Below are 14,335 nucleotides of genomic sequence, written 5' to 3' on the forward strand. Positions count from 1 at the left end.
TTGCCTGTCTGTCTCCACAGTGGAGTGCAGGATAAGTCAAACCAAGGCTTTACACAGAGACAACTAAATGAATGAATGTGAAATCATGGAGACAATATTTGCCAAATCCCTAGAAGGCTAAATACAACACAAGACCGATAAGGAGCTCAAAATACACAAATTTAATGGATCAAAAAACAAAGAACATGTGGCTCAATCACAAAGAATGTTTTCAAAGAAAAGAACTTTTGAAAACACAACAAAGTCAACAGAGTCATTCATCTCTCAAAACATCTTTACTTTATAAGCAAAATCCAAAACATTCACCTCTGAGGTAATCTCTGTCTCATTTCACATTTAGTTTTTATTTTGTAAATTTAGTTTGTTAAATGAGTCACTTAATTTCACAGAGTGAGAAGCATATTTCCGTATTTTTAAATGACGGACAACTAACTCTGTGAAGCTGATATTTAGTTTTTAGTTGAGACTGTGTTTGAGAGGTGTTGTTTTAACTCTTTGGTTGTTCTGGGGTCATGGCAGGCCTACATGTTGTTACTGTATTGCATTAAACTATAAGCTGCTGATTTTGTAACAATACATATTTATTTATTATTACATATAAAGTTGCAGTTATCATCTTCAATCTTACCTTTGTGTCCTGAGCTGCTCTCTGACAGCCTCTGCATCAGATCAGTTCTGTTCATGTCCGTCAGAACCTCCATGGTCACCTCCACAGACTGTTGACCGCACTTCTTCAACATCATATCTACCAGTCGGTCTTTCATGTTAATTTGTCTCCTCTGTGACACAAATAGAAAGCTCGGTTCCCTCCCTGGTTTGCGTAGAGAGCTCACTTCAACCGATGAGGACAGTGGAGGTCTCCATTCACTCCATGAGGTGTGTGGAGGGCTCTGTTCACTCCATGAGGTGTGTGGAAGGCTCCGTTCACTCCATGAAGTGTTTTGAAGTCTCACTTCATCCGATAAGGACAGTGGCAGGCTCCGTTTACTCCATGAGGTGTGTGGAAGGCTCCGTTTACTCGTGTGTGAAAGGCTCCGTTTACTCGTGTGTGGAAGGCTCCGTTCACTCCATGAGGTGTGTGGAAGGCTCCGTTCACTCCATGAAGTGTTTTGAAGTCTCACTTCATCCGATAAGGACAGTGGCAGGCTCCGTTTACTCCATAAGGGGCTCAGTACACTCCATGAGGTGTCTGGAAGGCTCAGCTCTTTCCATGAGATGAGTTCAAGGCTCCTCTGGAAAAACGTGAACTGCAGCAACACCTTGAATTTCTCGAACTTGTCGTTACTCAAATCACTGAGTGTTTCCAAAAGCAGCTCTTTAACAGCCCTCATTGTTGCCACCTGGAAAATTACAAGTATTAGTTCATAGTGAAAAAAATGTTAGATTTATATTTTGGCTCCTGGTCGATATCAGTATTGTAATTTTTTTCAGCTGTTGGAAGATGTGTTTTCTTCAAGATTACCTAAGGTACTGATAAATTTGGTAATTACCTGATTGTTAAAGCAGATGTTTCTTTTTTCTGCTACTCTTTAATATCTGTAACCTGATTAATGTTCTTTTAATTTTATTTCCAGGCTGAAATCACTGGTGAGGTTCAGAACGGCAACTACACAAAGAAGTGAAGCCATCCTAAGATCAGTACAAATTTGCCTATATAAGAAACTGCAGCACAAGTGATGTCATCTCCACAATACCCGAAACACCTAGAAAGTCCTGTCACATATGCCAGACTGCATATAATGGATTTTATTTCTGCTTTTAATTAAATTCAGCCACACATCCTTATCAAAAAAAATAGTTAATCTGAATATGAACACTTTTAAGTGAGCAGTACTAACCTTTTTTAACAAACAGACCACAACAGGTGAAATTTAGCTCTGTCCTCTCAGACACAGCAGTACTGGGGCCCCTCAGGGATGTGTTAGCTAACCTTTTCTGTTTACTCTGTTTACAAACGACTGTATCAGCTACCTAATCACTTTGTAGTGAAAATATTGTCACCTTCAGTCTACTCACAAGCATCTTCAACACGAGCAGCCACAGGGCTGCTTTGGACAAGCTCACGGACTGTGATGACCATCAACTTCACATCAATACATGTAACACTGTGGAAATGCTGCTAAATCCTAGATCAATCAGAGACCGGAGTTCTGTGGCCATACATGGTCAGGACATCAAACAGTCAGTTCATATAAATATTTAGGGGTCCATATTGATAATGAGCTGAGCTGGCACACAAAGGTGGCGAGTGTTTGTGCGAGAATCCACCAGCGCCTCTACTTTGTCTGAGTTTTTGTTGTTGATGACATCACCGCAGAAACAGGTGGCAGCACAATGAAGATGTTTTATCATTTCCTTGTTTAGCATTTTGTTTAAGTCTTTGAAAAACAGTTTAAAAATACAACGACTTGATAAAAGGAACATTAGAAACATTTAATTTAAATCATGATTTTGGTTTAATTGATCATAATTAATGCTGATATGAATTTAAACCTGCATCTTATTTAATAAAAGCTGTACTCTGCGTGGTCAGACAGAAACGGCTTTGCTTACTTTGTGGATCAGTGCAGACAGGCGTTCATCCACAGAGTGTTTTTCTGAGGAGAAAGAAAGGAAATAAAAACACATGACTGACATCAGACAATACCGTTGTGGGGAAAAAAAAGAAAACACAATACAAAGACGTCAGCACAGAATTACGCTCAAACCTTGACAGATAATTCATCAGACATTTTGTCTCCTTACCTGAAATATTTTTCCATACTTCTATTAGTCATAAAAAAATCTTGTTCACCAGATATTGTGCCTTTTAAAATGTCTCTTTTTTCTACATCATAAATCTTATTATTTATAATGTGAAGAGATGAAAACAGATTATAAACTTATGAGACACATGTTTAGGAACAGTTTTATGATTTTAAGATGTTTTTGTCTTTACTGTCTTACTTTTGGATCCTGAGCTGCTGTCTGACAACGTCTGCACCAGATCAGTCCTCTCCATCTTCTCTAAAACCTTCTTGGTTGTTTCCACAGACTGCTGGCCGTCAATGAGCACCATAAAAAACACTGTGTCCTGCATGTCTGCCGTCATCAGCAGCCTCCATTGTATATTTGAGGAGTGAATTTGATGCAGGAACTTTTGGAACACCCTGAGCTCCCTGAGCTCCACATCTCTCAAATCAGCCAGTGTTTCCAAAAGCAGCTCTATGACAGATGTCATTGTTTCCACCTGGTAAATTTAAAAGAGATCTTCATGGGGCAAAAGTGCAGTTTGTTAGCTGGGATCATTACAGATTTGTCTGTTCGCATCTCATCAATGTCTGTGTTTTAGTATTGTGGATGTTGTATTGGTTATTTCACACAAAGTAATTATAGAATTAATAATATTTATCAAATTTATCTCAAACACCTGTTTTTTTTTGTTTGGTTTTACAAACTGTATAGGTGTTTACATTTTTTAGCAATATCAAGTTCATCAAGTACTTTTACAAGTATTTTATTCTTATAAACAGGTTCATGACTTTATTTCATTGCCTGTGTTTAACTGTTTCAAAGATGGTTCTATAAAAACTGTGACGAGCCTCTTGATTTTATAAATGGAGTGACTGTTTTGAAGTTACATATTTTCTTCAAATATAAAAAAGTAAGAAACACCTACTGTTATCTTTCTGTTATTTTAACTACAGTGAATTTCTTTTATTCTTATGACTACTGCGAATTTCTCTCTCCGTCACAGATTAAAAAAAAACAAATCAGGAGGAAGGTACTATATATTCCCCCCAAGGTAGATATAACACAAATTATCAAAATTATTGATAAATAATATTCATGCTTAAGACCTTGTGAGTACATGATGAAGCTTGATCAGTTAGTGAGAAATCTATCTGAGGAAAAAAAAATCTCTCAAGATTTCTTCAAGATGAGGATAATTTTCAGACTCCATCGCCTGAATAAAAGCTGCACTGTGTAAAGTCAGGGTTGATGTGACATTACTCACTCTCTGGATCAGTGAAGGCCGCGGTTTCTCTGAGGAGGAAAAAAAGAGTTATTTAGTAGTTTATTTAACATCAGGCTTAATGAACATTTATGATTTCATCCCAAAGTGACACTTCTGGTGACATAATATGTGCAGCTTCCGAAAGATGTCCCAACAGTGTTGAATGGTTTTAGATATATTTGCTATTGCCATATACAGAAACTTAAAAAAATCTGGGGTCTCATTTCTAACTATTGTGTACACACAAAACGAGGCCTCAAAGAGGCGTACGCCATTTTCCACACAAAAAGTTGCAATCTACAAAAACAAACTTGGCGGGAGAATGTGTGCACCTGTGAGGAAACTCTGACACAGTGGTACATGATGGAGACAGGACAAATTGGAAACGCAAATGGTGAGGTGCTGAATTTAAGCTGGATGGTAGAAATTTAAATGTGACAGGAATCACACACGTTAAATTTCACTTCATCTCACACATTACTTATAGATCCACTTTATCATAAACATTCAGTCCAACTGGGCTATCTGTGCTTGTGCTCATGAGCCTCAACTTTTCCATAAGCATCTTTCAGTTGTAAAAAAAAAGCACAAGCCAACCAAAATCTTTAATGATTTCAACTGAATCCAATACATTCCCCACCTCCAGAGTGTGGAGGAGAGGGCCAGACTGTATGCTACTGACACCTGGGTCAGCTGTGAAACACACAGCAGCTGTGTAACTGCACACATCAAATAGCATTAAAGGTCCAGTGTGCAAGATTTAGGAGGATTAAGTGGCATCAAGTTTTGAGGACTACAGATTGCAACTATCTGAAACTTCTCGCAATCAGAATTCCTTCAGTGTTTATTGTTCAGGAAGTTTTAAGCAGGAGCCAAATTACCCACAGAGGTCTCTTCTCTCCAAAATAATCAGAACCTGTGATTAAAACCAATAAAAACACTCAATAAAGCAGTTTCATGCCATGATTTCTATGCATCAACATCCATGAGGTGCTATGAACTGATTATGTTTGGTCAAATGTGGATGTGTAGTCAGCAAGATATGAGGCTGATCAACATGTAGACAATTCCAAGTTGATTTGGGATTTATAAAAGGAAAAGTACTTACTGGCAAGCGTACACACCATTTCATAGGCTAAATCAGATTTCTTTTTTGGCTCCCGCCACTTTAAGCCTTTGTCTTAACATACACTTTTAGTATGGATCCTAAACACTGTTTTATGAATAAGACCCCAGAACATTTTTCTTTTTGTACGTCGCCTGATAGAGCCACTTTACAATTTCACACAATAATCATATTTCTGTCTTCTTTGCTTTACCTTTGCTCCCTGAGCTGGTGTCTGATAGTCTCTGCACCAGATCGGCCCTGTTCATCTTCTTTAAAACCTTTCTGGTCAACTCCACACACTCTTCCCTGTACGTCTCCACCATCAGCTCAACTGTGTCCTGTGTGTTTGCCACTTTCAGTTGACTCCTTGAGATGGGTGGGTAATCTTTCTCCAATTCAATGAGTGACTTGAAATAGTCAAGCTCTCCCGTCCTCAAATCATTCAATGTTTCATAAAGCATCTTCTTAGCCATCACTGTTTCTACCTGGAAATATGGACATTAGATGTGAACAATAAGGACATAAAATGCAGTACATGCAGGATAGGATGTGTTGTGTGATCTACCAGGATTGGTGTTGGAACCATAACATATTTTTTGTTTGTTTATTTTATCCTTATCTAAACACAAGGTAAATATAAATATAGACATGCAGTTATGAAACAGAACACAGTGTGAAGCATTCATATGTGAAGTGCATATAGGCAAGCTCCAGGTAGTGTAAAATCAGGTGTGTGGAACAGGAAGCAAACAGGTTTTGACTGTGTTATGGAAACATGTCGTATAGCATTAAGTATAGGTGTGGAAAACTGAATTTGCTGAATGGAAAAATGATTAAATATGGACAATGCTGTTGCCCTTCTGTGTTATGCTGAGCATGCGTATATTATTTTGAGAATAAATGGATCGCCAAAACAAATAGATGACACACACTGGACATTGGTTTATTCTTAGCCCAGAACATGCATCCGGTACAAGTTCACCTGTTTGCCCCTCAGTGGCGTGTTTAGATATTTTATTTTGTTAAAAGTCAGTACAATTGGAAAGTGATATTTTTGCATTTTCCTTTACTCATTTTACATGAAGCAATAAAGAAAATCTAAACATGTAACATATGAAAAATAAAACAATAGAAAATGAGATTAATGTTGATACATAGACTTAACAAGATCACTTAGTTTTACTGTGGCAGCCGCACAAGACAAGCCACTGTTGGTTAAAGGAATAGCCACACTGATGAATTCTACTCCCTTTAATTTCCCTGTCATTAATCTTTAAGATCTGTACATTTGTTCACAACGCTCAGTTTCATATGACATAGCTAAATACACTTTTTCCATGTTGCAGTATTGCTTCCTCATATCTCACATTTTTTAAGGCTTGTTACACATAATTAAGGCCAGGACACTTTAAGTGACAGGCTGTCTGCCGATAGTGTCCTCGTCTTATCAGTCAGATCCACCCCTCGCTTCTCCACAGTGCTAGCCTCTTACCCAAGTATGGTCACTTCTGGCTCTAAAAAAGCGAGATGGCGACAGCTGAAATGCCAAACATCACTGTAGTGATGTCCATTATTTTTACAGTCTATGGTTATGTTTCTTCATTTGTTAGAATGTGACTAAAGCTGCTGTCCTTCACGAAGGAGCAAAGTATAAACTTTTCAGAGCCACGTTTTAGGCCAACAGGTGATGAGTATCTATTTTCAGCAGATGATTACTTTGAGGATTTTAGAATCGTTTCCCAAATTTTGATCTAATTCAATATATTATACTTATTAAAATGTGAATCTCGATTATATTCACTGAATGCGTCTAAAAAAACAGCGATTACATGAGAGGTACAACCTACGACAGCCACACTTCAGTTAGAATAATTTATATAACTAAGGACCTACTCACTTTCATGGGGTTCTCATACTCCATTCTCTTGAGGTCATCGATTAGATAAGACTCATGTTTATTCAGGATTTTGTAGAAGGTCTCTTTTCCTTGATCTCCACTTGATGTCAAAGGCTGATTAAAAAGCTCCCTCATGATCTCCTGAGAGGTGGGCAGAGCCCTGATTTTATCATAATTGTGTTGCTGGATGACATTTTCACTGAGGAGCTCATCCAGAATGGCTGCAGTGTTGTTTACTCTCTGTATTAGCTCATCTTGATGTTTATCCAGGAAGTGCTTGTCTGAGGAAAGAGGAAAAGAATGACTCAACAATGACTAAATGGATTTGGAGATGACATGAAGCCAACTTGATACATTTTGTCTGAAGACAAGTTTTATTGTATGATGCTATAAAACTTCTACTTTCTATAAACAAAGTGTAAATGACTGAGATTCATTAGATACAGACAATTAATGACTTTGATTATCTGAGAAAACGACTTAAAATTCTGAAAAAGCAATTTCTATCATTCAGTTGCATGTGTATTGTTTTCATTATAGTATTTTTAACTGCACGTTGGTCCCAGGATGAGTACCTTCCTTTTGTTACAGCTAATGGGGACAAAATAAAACACAAAAACAACTCATACAACAGTGTTTTAAAAGGAACAGTGACCCATCAAGTGTTAACATCATCTGTTAACGTGTCTACATCTTATAATTATGAGATGACGTTTTCGTCAAATGCCATTTTGTCGCATCTGAAGTTTTATGATGATAATTTGGGAACTACACTTACCGTCTTTCCTGCCAAGAGTGACATGAAAAGACTGATACCAGTCTCATGTTTGTACATTAAATACAATACAGTTAAACAATAAGACTGGACCCATGGGAAACAGCCAGCCTGTCCAAAGTGTTTTTGTACCAATTAAACAAGTTATAATGTGTTAACTAGAGCTTTAGAAATGCTGGTAGGCAGATATTTCTAAAGTTTGGGCAGAGCCAGGCAATGGCGGTTTTGGGGCGGGGGGGGGGGGGGGGGGGGTTAGCAGGTGCCAGTGCCCCAGTAACTCTGAGTCCGGCCCCCCCTGTGGCCCCCCTCCGAGGGGCAACGCGGAAGTTGCACTTAAACACACTGCAAAGACTACAACCAATGGCCAACTGGCATGTTTGTTCTGCGCCTGCATGAGAAGAAATAACTCTCCATACCAGCAGATGGTGTTAGTCTGTATTTGTCATTTAAAAAGGGAAATTTTAGGTATTATTATACATCCTTGCTGAAGACCAACAGGGAGGACTCATGATGCTTGTTAGCCAGTTAGCGCATTAACAACACATCCTAATGTAAAAATAAAAAGATATTTACTATGTGCTGGTGAACAACAACACAAACAATTACAAAATGTTTCTGCTAAAGAGCTCGCTGGCAAAAAAGAAAAAAATGATCTTGCACAAAATAAAAACTTTGTTTCAATCTCACGCTCTCTTGACTTTAGCTGGTGCTTTTCTCACTTGCGTTTCTCTTTCCATGTGCTGAGCTGAACTGCCAGTCACCAACGGGCTCCACTGACTCTGCCACCAATTCATCATGCTGTATCAGCCAATAAACAGGCAACAAGGGCCAACGGTGTAGGGCAACAGACTTTCAACATTAACAATTGGCTGACAATTGGTTTGGTGTGTCAGGGACCTTATTGTCAGATTCTGGGTTTCTAGATAGATCTGATCAGTGATCGATTACAAACAGAGAACAAATCATTTATTGAGAACACATCATACTACCTCTGCACCCACCTTCTGCCACGGTATCTACACCAGTTGCTCCGACTGAAGGTCTCCCAGCTGAAACAAAATTAGAGAAAATTCAATTTGCTTTACGATGGACAACAACTGTGGAGTTGTTCACAGTGAAACAAGAGTAAATATTGCATTTGTTATGGGCTGAACTGCAAGCCTGCAAAATATTTTATTTTCAGTTGTAGTGTTTAATGCTTTGTTTTTAGGTATTTTAATTGTATTCTTAACAAGACATTTATTCATTTTATCCTCTGATTTTGTTTTGCGACCATATTCGTTCAGTATGTTGCACGTTGTTATGATGCTTTTATGCTGTAGACAACCTGAACTCAGTGAGTAACAGACATTTAGTGAGATGACTGTGGACAAAAATACAACTACCTTACACCATTATATGTTTATCAGTTGCCGCCACTGAGGATCAAGTATCTTTTATTATGCCTCAGGTTAAATAAAAATCTTAGAACAATGTATTGTTCTTAGACATTATATACCCTTGTCATCTCATATACATCTTAATGATAAACACCATGTTGTCTTTCTTTAACAATCAGAGTTAGGCTGCAACTAATGATTATTTTCATTGTCGATTCATCTGTTGATTATTTTCACAATTAATCGATTAGTTGTTTGGTCTATAAAATGTCAGAAAATGGTAAAAGAGTCGATTAGTGTTTCCAAAAGCCTAAGATGGCACCTTCAATTGTCTTGTTTTGTCCAGATCGCAAAGATATTCAGTTTCCATTTCACTTTCACAAAGCTGGAATCAGTGAATTTTGACTGTTTCTTTTTCTTTAAAAATACTGACTACTAATATTAACCGATTATCAAATTAGTTGGTGATTAATTTAATAGTTGACAACTAATTAACGATTAATGTATTAATCATTGCAGCTCTAGTTTAGAGCATTAAGAAAGCAATTAGAACAGGTATACAACACACATTGTGAGACTCACTTAAAGGTATACTATGCAGTTACTGTTGGTTACGCTATGTAACAGTGTCGCCACCGCAAGTGAAGGCCAACCCCAGATCCACTCTCGTCTGGCACCTGGTTGCTACTATTTTATGAAGTCCAGACAGCACCTCAGCGCTGTGCCCATGAACCTCCCGTACATGTATGTACATGTGCATGTAAGAAGAAAATAAGAAAATACAGACAGAGGGCAGAGTCTCTGCAGATAAATATACTGCCACACACTTCTAGTGGGTCACAAGTGGTTCTTTTTTAGGATAATCTTGCATAGTATACCTTTAAAAGACAACTAAACAAAGCAATGAAAACATTTACATGAAGGAATGTGTCAATCACAAACAGACTATAAACGCACTAGAAAAAAAAAGTACATGGCACATAATGAGCTTCTGATGCAAAGCTTTGATCCATCTTAAAGGAACAGTGAGTGGAAGTATAAGGTACAATTTTACAAATACTAGCGCTAATTCAGCTTGAACTAAAGACACAAGTACTTCATTATTTATTTGATTAGTCTACAATATGACTGAAAACAGTGAAAATGGTCAACACTACTCCCCAGGGCCAAAGTGAGTCCAAAACACAAACATATTTATTTAATTTCCAGTAATATAAAAGAAAAAAGTTGCAAAACATCACATTTGAGAAGCTAAAACCACAGAATGATTGGTATTTCTGCTTAATGAATGGCTTACACAATGATCAGTTGCTAAAATAGTTACCAATTTTTGTGTCTCCTTTTCAATAGTTGTGTAATTTTGTAATGTAAAGTACATTCCTCATATAAACCACAGCAGGTGGGTCCCAGATATAATTTCATTTACTAAGCAGACTAAACTATACCTGGTTGTAGTGAAGTAAATGGTAAAACATTGGCTTTCAAAATACAGTGGAGTAAAAGAATGAAGTAGAATAACTTGGACACTCAAGTAAAGTACAATAGTGGGGCGGCATAGCTATAAAAAATTTTTGTGATAAAAGCACCAAATTTGGTAGATGTGTTGACAAATATATTTAGAACAAATCTGGATATTGGGGCATCAGAAACTCGCCCCCTGGTGGCCAGAGCAGGCAATTGAATCCTACCTGCCCATGGACCTGTCCCGTTAATTGGATCCACTCCAAAATGTAATGGCTTCTATGTTGGACCATGCTACATGCCTCCACCAAGTTTTGTGAAAATCGGTTGGACAGCTTTCACGTAATCCTCATCCAAAAAATGAATGGAAGTGAATGGGTGGCCACGTGTGGGTGGCCCGTGAACACGCCCCCTGAGTTGGATCAACACCAAAATGTAATGTAGTCTAAGTTGGCATGTGTTACATCCCTCCACCGAATTTTGTGAAAATCGGTCAAGCAGTTTTTGTATAATTCTGCTAACAAACTAATAAATTGGGCGGCATAGCTAAAAAAATTGTTCATTTTTGCGATAAAAGTGCCAAATTTGGTACATTTATAGCTTAATATACTGGAACAGAACACTTTGGTCATCCTTCCAAGCTGCTGTTACCATTGTTTTCAGGACCACAAATATAATTTAGAGACCAGTTAAAGTGAAAAACATGTTTCATTCTAATGTAGGACAATAGTAAATTAAAGACATCCAACACAATGGTGAGATTTATGGTTATTTATAAGGCCATTGAACAGTTTGAACATATGATATCAAACTAGTGGAGCCATCTGCAGCAATATGGAACCTTAATAATAGAGCTGTTTTTACAACGAGGCCTTGAATATCATGAGAAAAGAAGAACAAAAGGGGGAAAACATTCATAGATCAAAGTGTCACTGTCACTATAATCAGGAGGCCATGAAATTGGTAGTGGATTATTTAATACTCCTTTTCTTTTAATCTTCACGTTGAATGCATATTATCCTCTGTAGATTTTAAACTTTTTCTCATGTGCATTTTGAAAATACATTTAGTTCAATTAATTCAGGATATGTGAACACTAGAGAGCACAGAGCAGTGCCGTAACGGCCTATTTCCACCAGATGCGTGTTGGTTGCGTCTCCGCTCCGGCACGGCAGCGGAGCCGATAGGATTCAATTCTAGTCAATGTGTGTGTTTCCACCGGCTGCGGCTGTGCTGCGTTCAGGTGTTGTGCCAAGGTAGTTACCCCCGATAGGAAGTGCTTCCCCTGGCCACGTCGTATTACACACTGCACTGAACTGAATAAAAAAAGCAATCATGAATGTTCCTCCTGCAATTTGACATATAATGCGCTGTAATTCAAGCTAAGGAATTTGTTGAATTAAATAAACTTCGATACTCAAAATCAAGATCACTGTAATTGTTTGCTGGCCTCGATTAAGTCTACATTTATTTCACTCGAAATGTACTGTAATGGGCAGATGAAGCTCGACCATGAAATGATTTATTTTGTGTGTACTTCAGATAATACCCTATAACCTCTGTGAATATGAACAAGTTTCTTCTCTTCTAGTCAATGTTACAGGGGGAAACACATTATTTCTGACTGCTTTTCCAGTCTGCCAGAATTTGTATCCCCCCCACTGGGCAGATGAAGCCTGATCATCAAATGATTTATTTTGTGTGTACTTCAGATAATACTCTATAACCTCTGTGAATATGAACAAGTTTCCTCTATTCTAGTCAATTTTACAGGGGGAAACACTTCCTATCGGGGATAACTACCACCGGCTCCGTCTCAGCTCCGGCACTCTGGAGCCTTCCCCAACAGATACGCAGGACTTCTATTTTTGCCGGATGCCGGAGCACAACGCAGCAAATCAGCACAGAGCAGATCGTGCGGGGCAGGAAGTCGTGCACAGAAACAAAATAAAACATCCGGTTAATTTTCAAAATAAAATACACAGTGATCACGGTGGATCATATTTCCCTGCACTACACCTTGAAAACTACATAATGGGCAGAGGCAGGCCTGAAGTCAAGAGATCAGAGGTTTTCAGACGCCATTTCACCCCGCTGACACCATGGACGAGGAGATATTAATCATGGCAGTGCACCGAGATGTCTTCCGGCGGAGCTGCACCGCTCCGCACAGCAAATGCAGCGTGCGGCGGACATTCACTTGACGGGCAGCGGAACACGCAGCGGATAACCAGCGCTGCCGTTCCGCAACGGACACGCATCCACTGGAAATCCGAAGAAACTGCATAGAGATATCAATGCTGGGTATTTGTAGAAAAATAATGCACTACCAATTTCATGGCCTCCTTATTATAGTGACAGTGACACTGTGATCTATGAATGTTTTCCCCCTCGTTGTGTGCGTTTTCCCCCTTGTTGTGTGTGTGTGTGTGTGTGTGTGTGTGTGTGTGCATCTCGTTGAACGTCATCTTTGCTGTTTCTTATATTCTAGTTTCTGTTTTAGTAAACTGTCTTGTCAAAGCACTTTAGCAACTTGCGCTAGCAACCAGTTGTTCACATACTGACGTTAGAAAAGCGTTAACAGTTAGATATTGTACCGTTTTCACACATTAATAGAGCTCAACAGGAAGTTAAAACCATAAAAGTGAAAGTAAGACTTAAATTACGTTTTACAAACCGTTTTAAAATAGCTGTCAGCTGTCAGAGGTGAAGTCCGCCCATTTTGTATGACAGCGTTAAATCATGCCTCGCTGAGTTGACAGGACTTTAGGGTCGAAGTGTCTCCCGCCCGCTGGACAGCCGTTTCCCGTAGTAACGTTACCCTCCTTTCCGTCTCCTCCTCGGCGGTCGGGGTCAGTGCTGCCAGACGACAGGGGGCGGTAACACAACACAACTGCAGAGACATGCGATAAGGAGGCGCAGAAGAAGAGGGTTCAGGATGTCAACTACAAGCTACAGACAGGTGACCAGACTTTCTGTAGGATTCTCTTTATACATCCATGGCTGAAAGTTGTAGGTCATGTAACGTTAACTTGAATACGTTAATGTGCCGTAAACAGGCTCGTTTCATTCCGTTTGCGGTGTTCATTCACGTCTTGCTCTGGATGACTTTAGCTAACCTCTTCAGTCGTACCCGTTACCTAGGTAACGTTGACGTTCATTCGAACCCATGTGCCGACACATTGGACAAGGCACAGCAGAGAATCTACAGTTTGATGGCGAAGGACTCCTTCCCGCGGTTCCTGCGCTCCCCTCACTGCATGGAGGCCATTAAGCTTTCTAAACATTTGCTGTTCATTAACACAGACTTGCTTTAGAAACAAGTGCTGGTGAATATGTACTGCTTGAAATGGTGATTAGCAATTATTTTAACAAATATCTTGTCTTCACCTTGGCTTTTTCAAAGTCAAAGTCAAAGCAGGGCACAATGGTGCATCACTGTGATAATGTTCAGTCTATGTACATTTACTCAAGTAAATCCAAGGTATTTGCAGTTTACTTGAATCTTTCCTTTCATGCCACTTTCTGCTACATTTTAGAGGGAATATTGTTCTTTTTACTGTACTACATTTATCTGACAGTTTTAGTTACTAGTTTCTGTACAAATGCACACAAAACAAACTGTTCTACTTTATTAAATTTAACAATCAATCAGTTCATGGGGAAAATAATCAGCAGATTAATCCATAATGAAAATAATCATTAGTTGCGGTTACCA

General features: G+C 38.8%; 1 protein-coding gene across 4 annotated transcripts in view; it reads right to left on the minus strand.

The window, feature by feature from the left end:
* LOC144458279 (uncharacterized) overlaps window positions 1-13,481 on the minus strand; it is a 36,707-nt gene extending 23,226 nt beyond the window's left edge. For 3 of the 4 annotated variants that reach the window (XM_078166086.1, XM_078166085.1, XM_078166087.1), the window contains exons 1-8: window positions 13,295-13,481; window positions 8,779-8,826; window positions 7,003-7,283; window positions 5,317-5,590; window positions 3,998-4,026; window positions 2,947-3,229; window positions 2,554-2,597; window positions 629-1,340 (exon numbers count right to left, since the gene is read on the minus strand). In XM_078166086.1, coding sequence (XP_078022212.1) covers window positions 629-1,340; window positions 2,554-2,597; window positions 2,947-3,229; window positions 3,998-4,026; window positions 5,317-5,590; window positions 7,003-7,137 — 1,477 coding nt within the window. In that variant the 5' untranslated portion in view covers window positions 7,138-7,283; window positions 8,779-8,826; window positions 13,295-13,481. Of the gene's footprint in view, window positions 1-628; window positions 1,341-2,553; window positions 2,598-2,946; window positions 3,250-3,997; window positions 4,027-5,316; window positions 5,591-7,002; window positions 7,284-8,778; window positions 8,827-13,294 lie in introns of those variants that run through there. The other variant, XM_078166089.1, reaches the window with a different exon arrangement.
* Between the last annotated feature and the right edge of the window lie 854 nt (window positions 13,482-14,335).

This window comes from Epinephelus lanceolatus, chromosome 3 (genome assembly GCF_041903045.1).
Source record: "Epinephelus lanceolatus isolate andai-2023 chromosome 3, ASM4190304v1, whole genome shotgun sequence".
NCBI lineage: Eukaryota > Metazoa > Chordata > Actinopteri > Perciformes > Serranidae > Epinephelus > Epinephelus lanceolatus.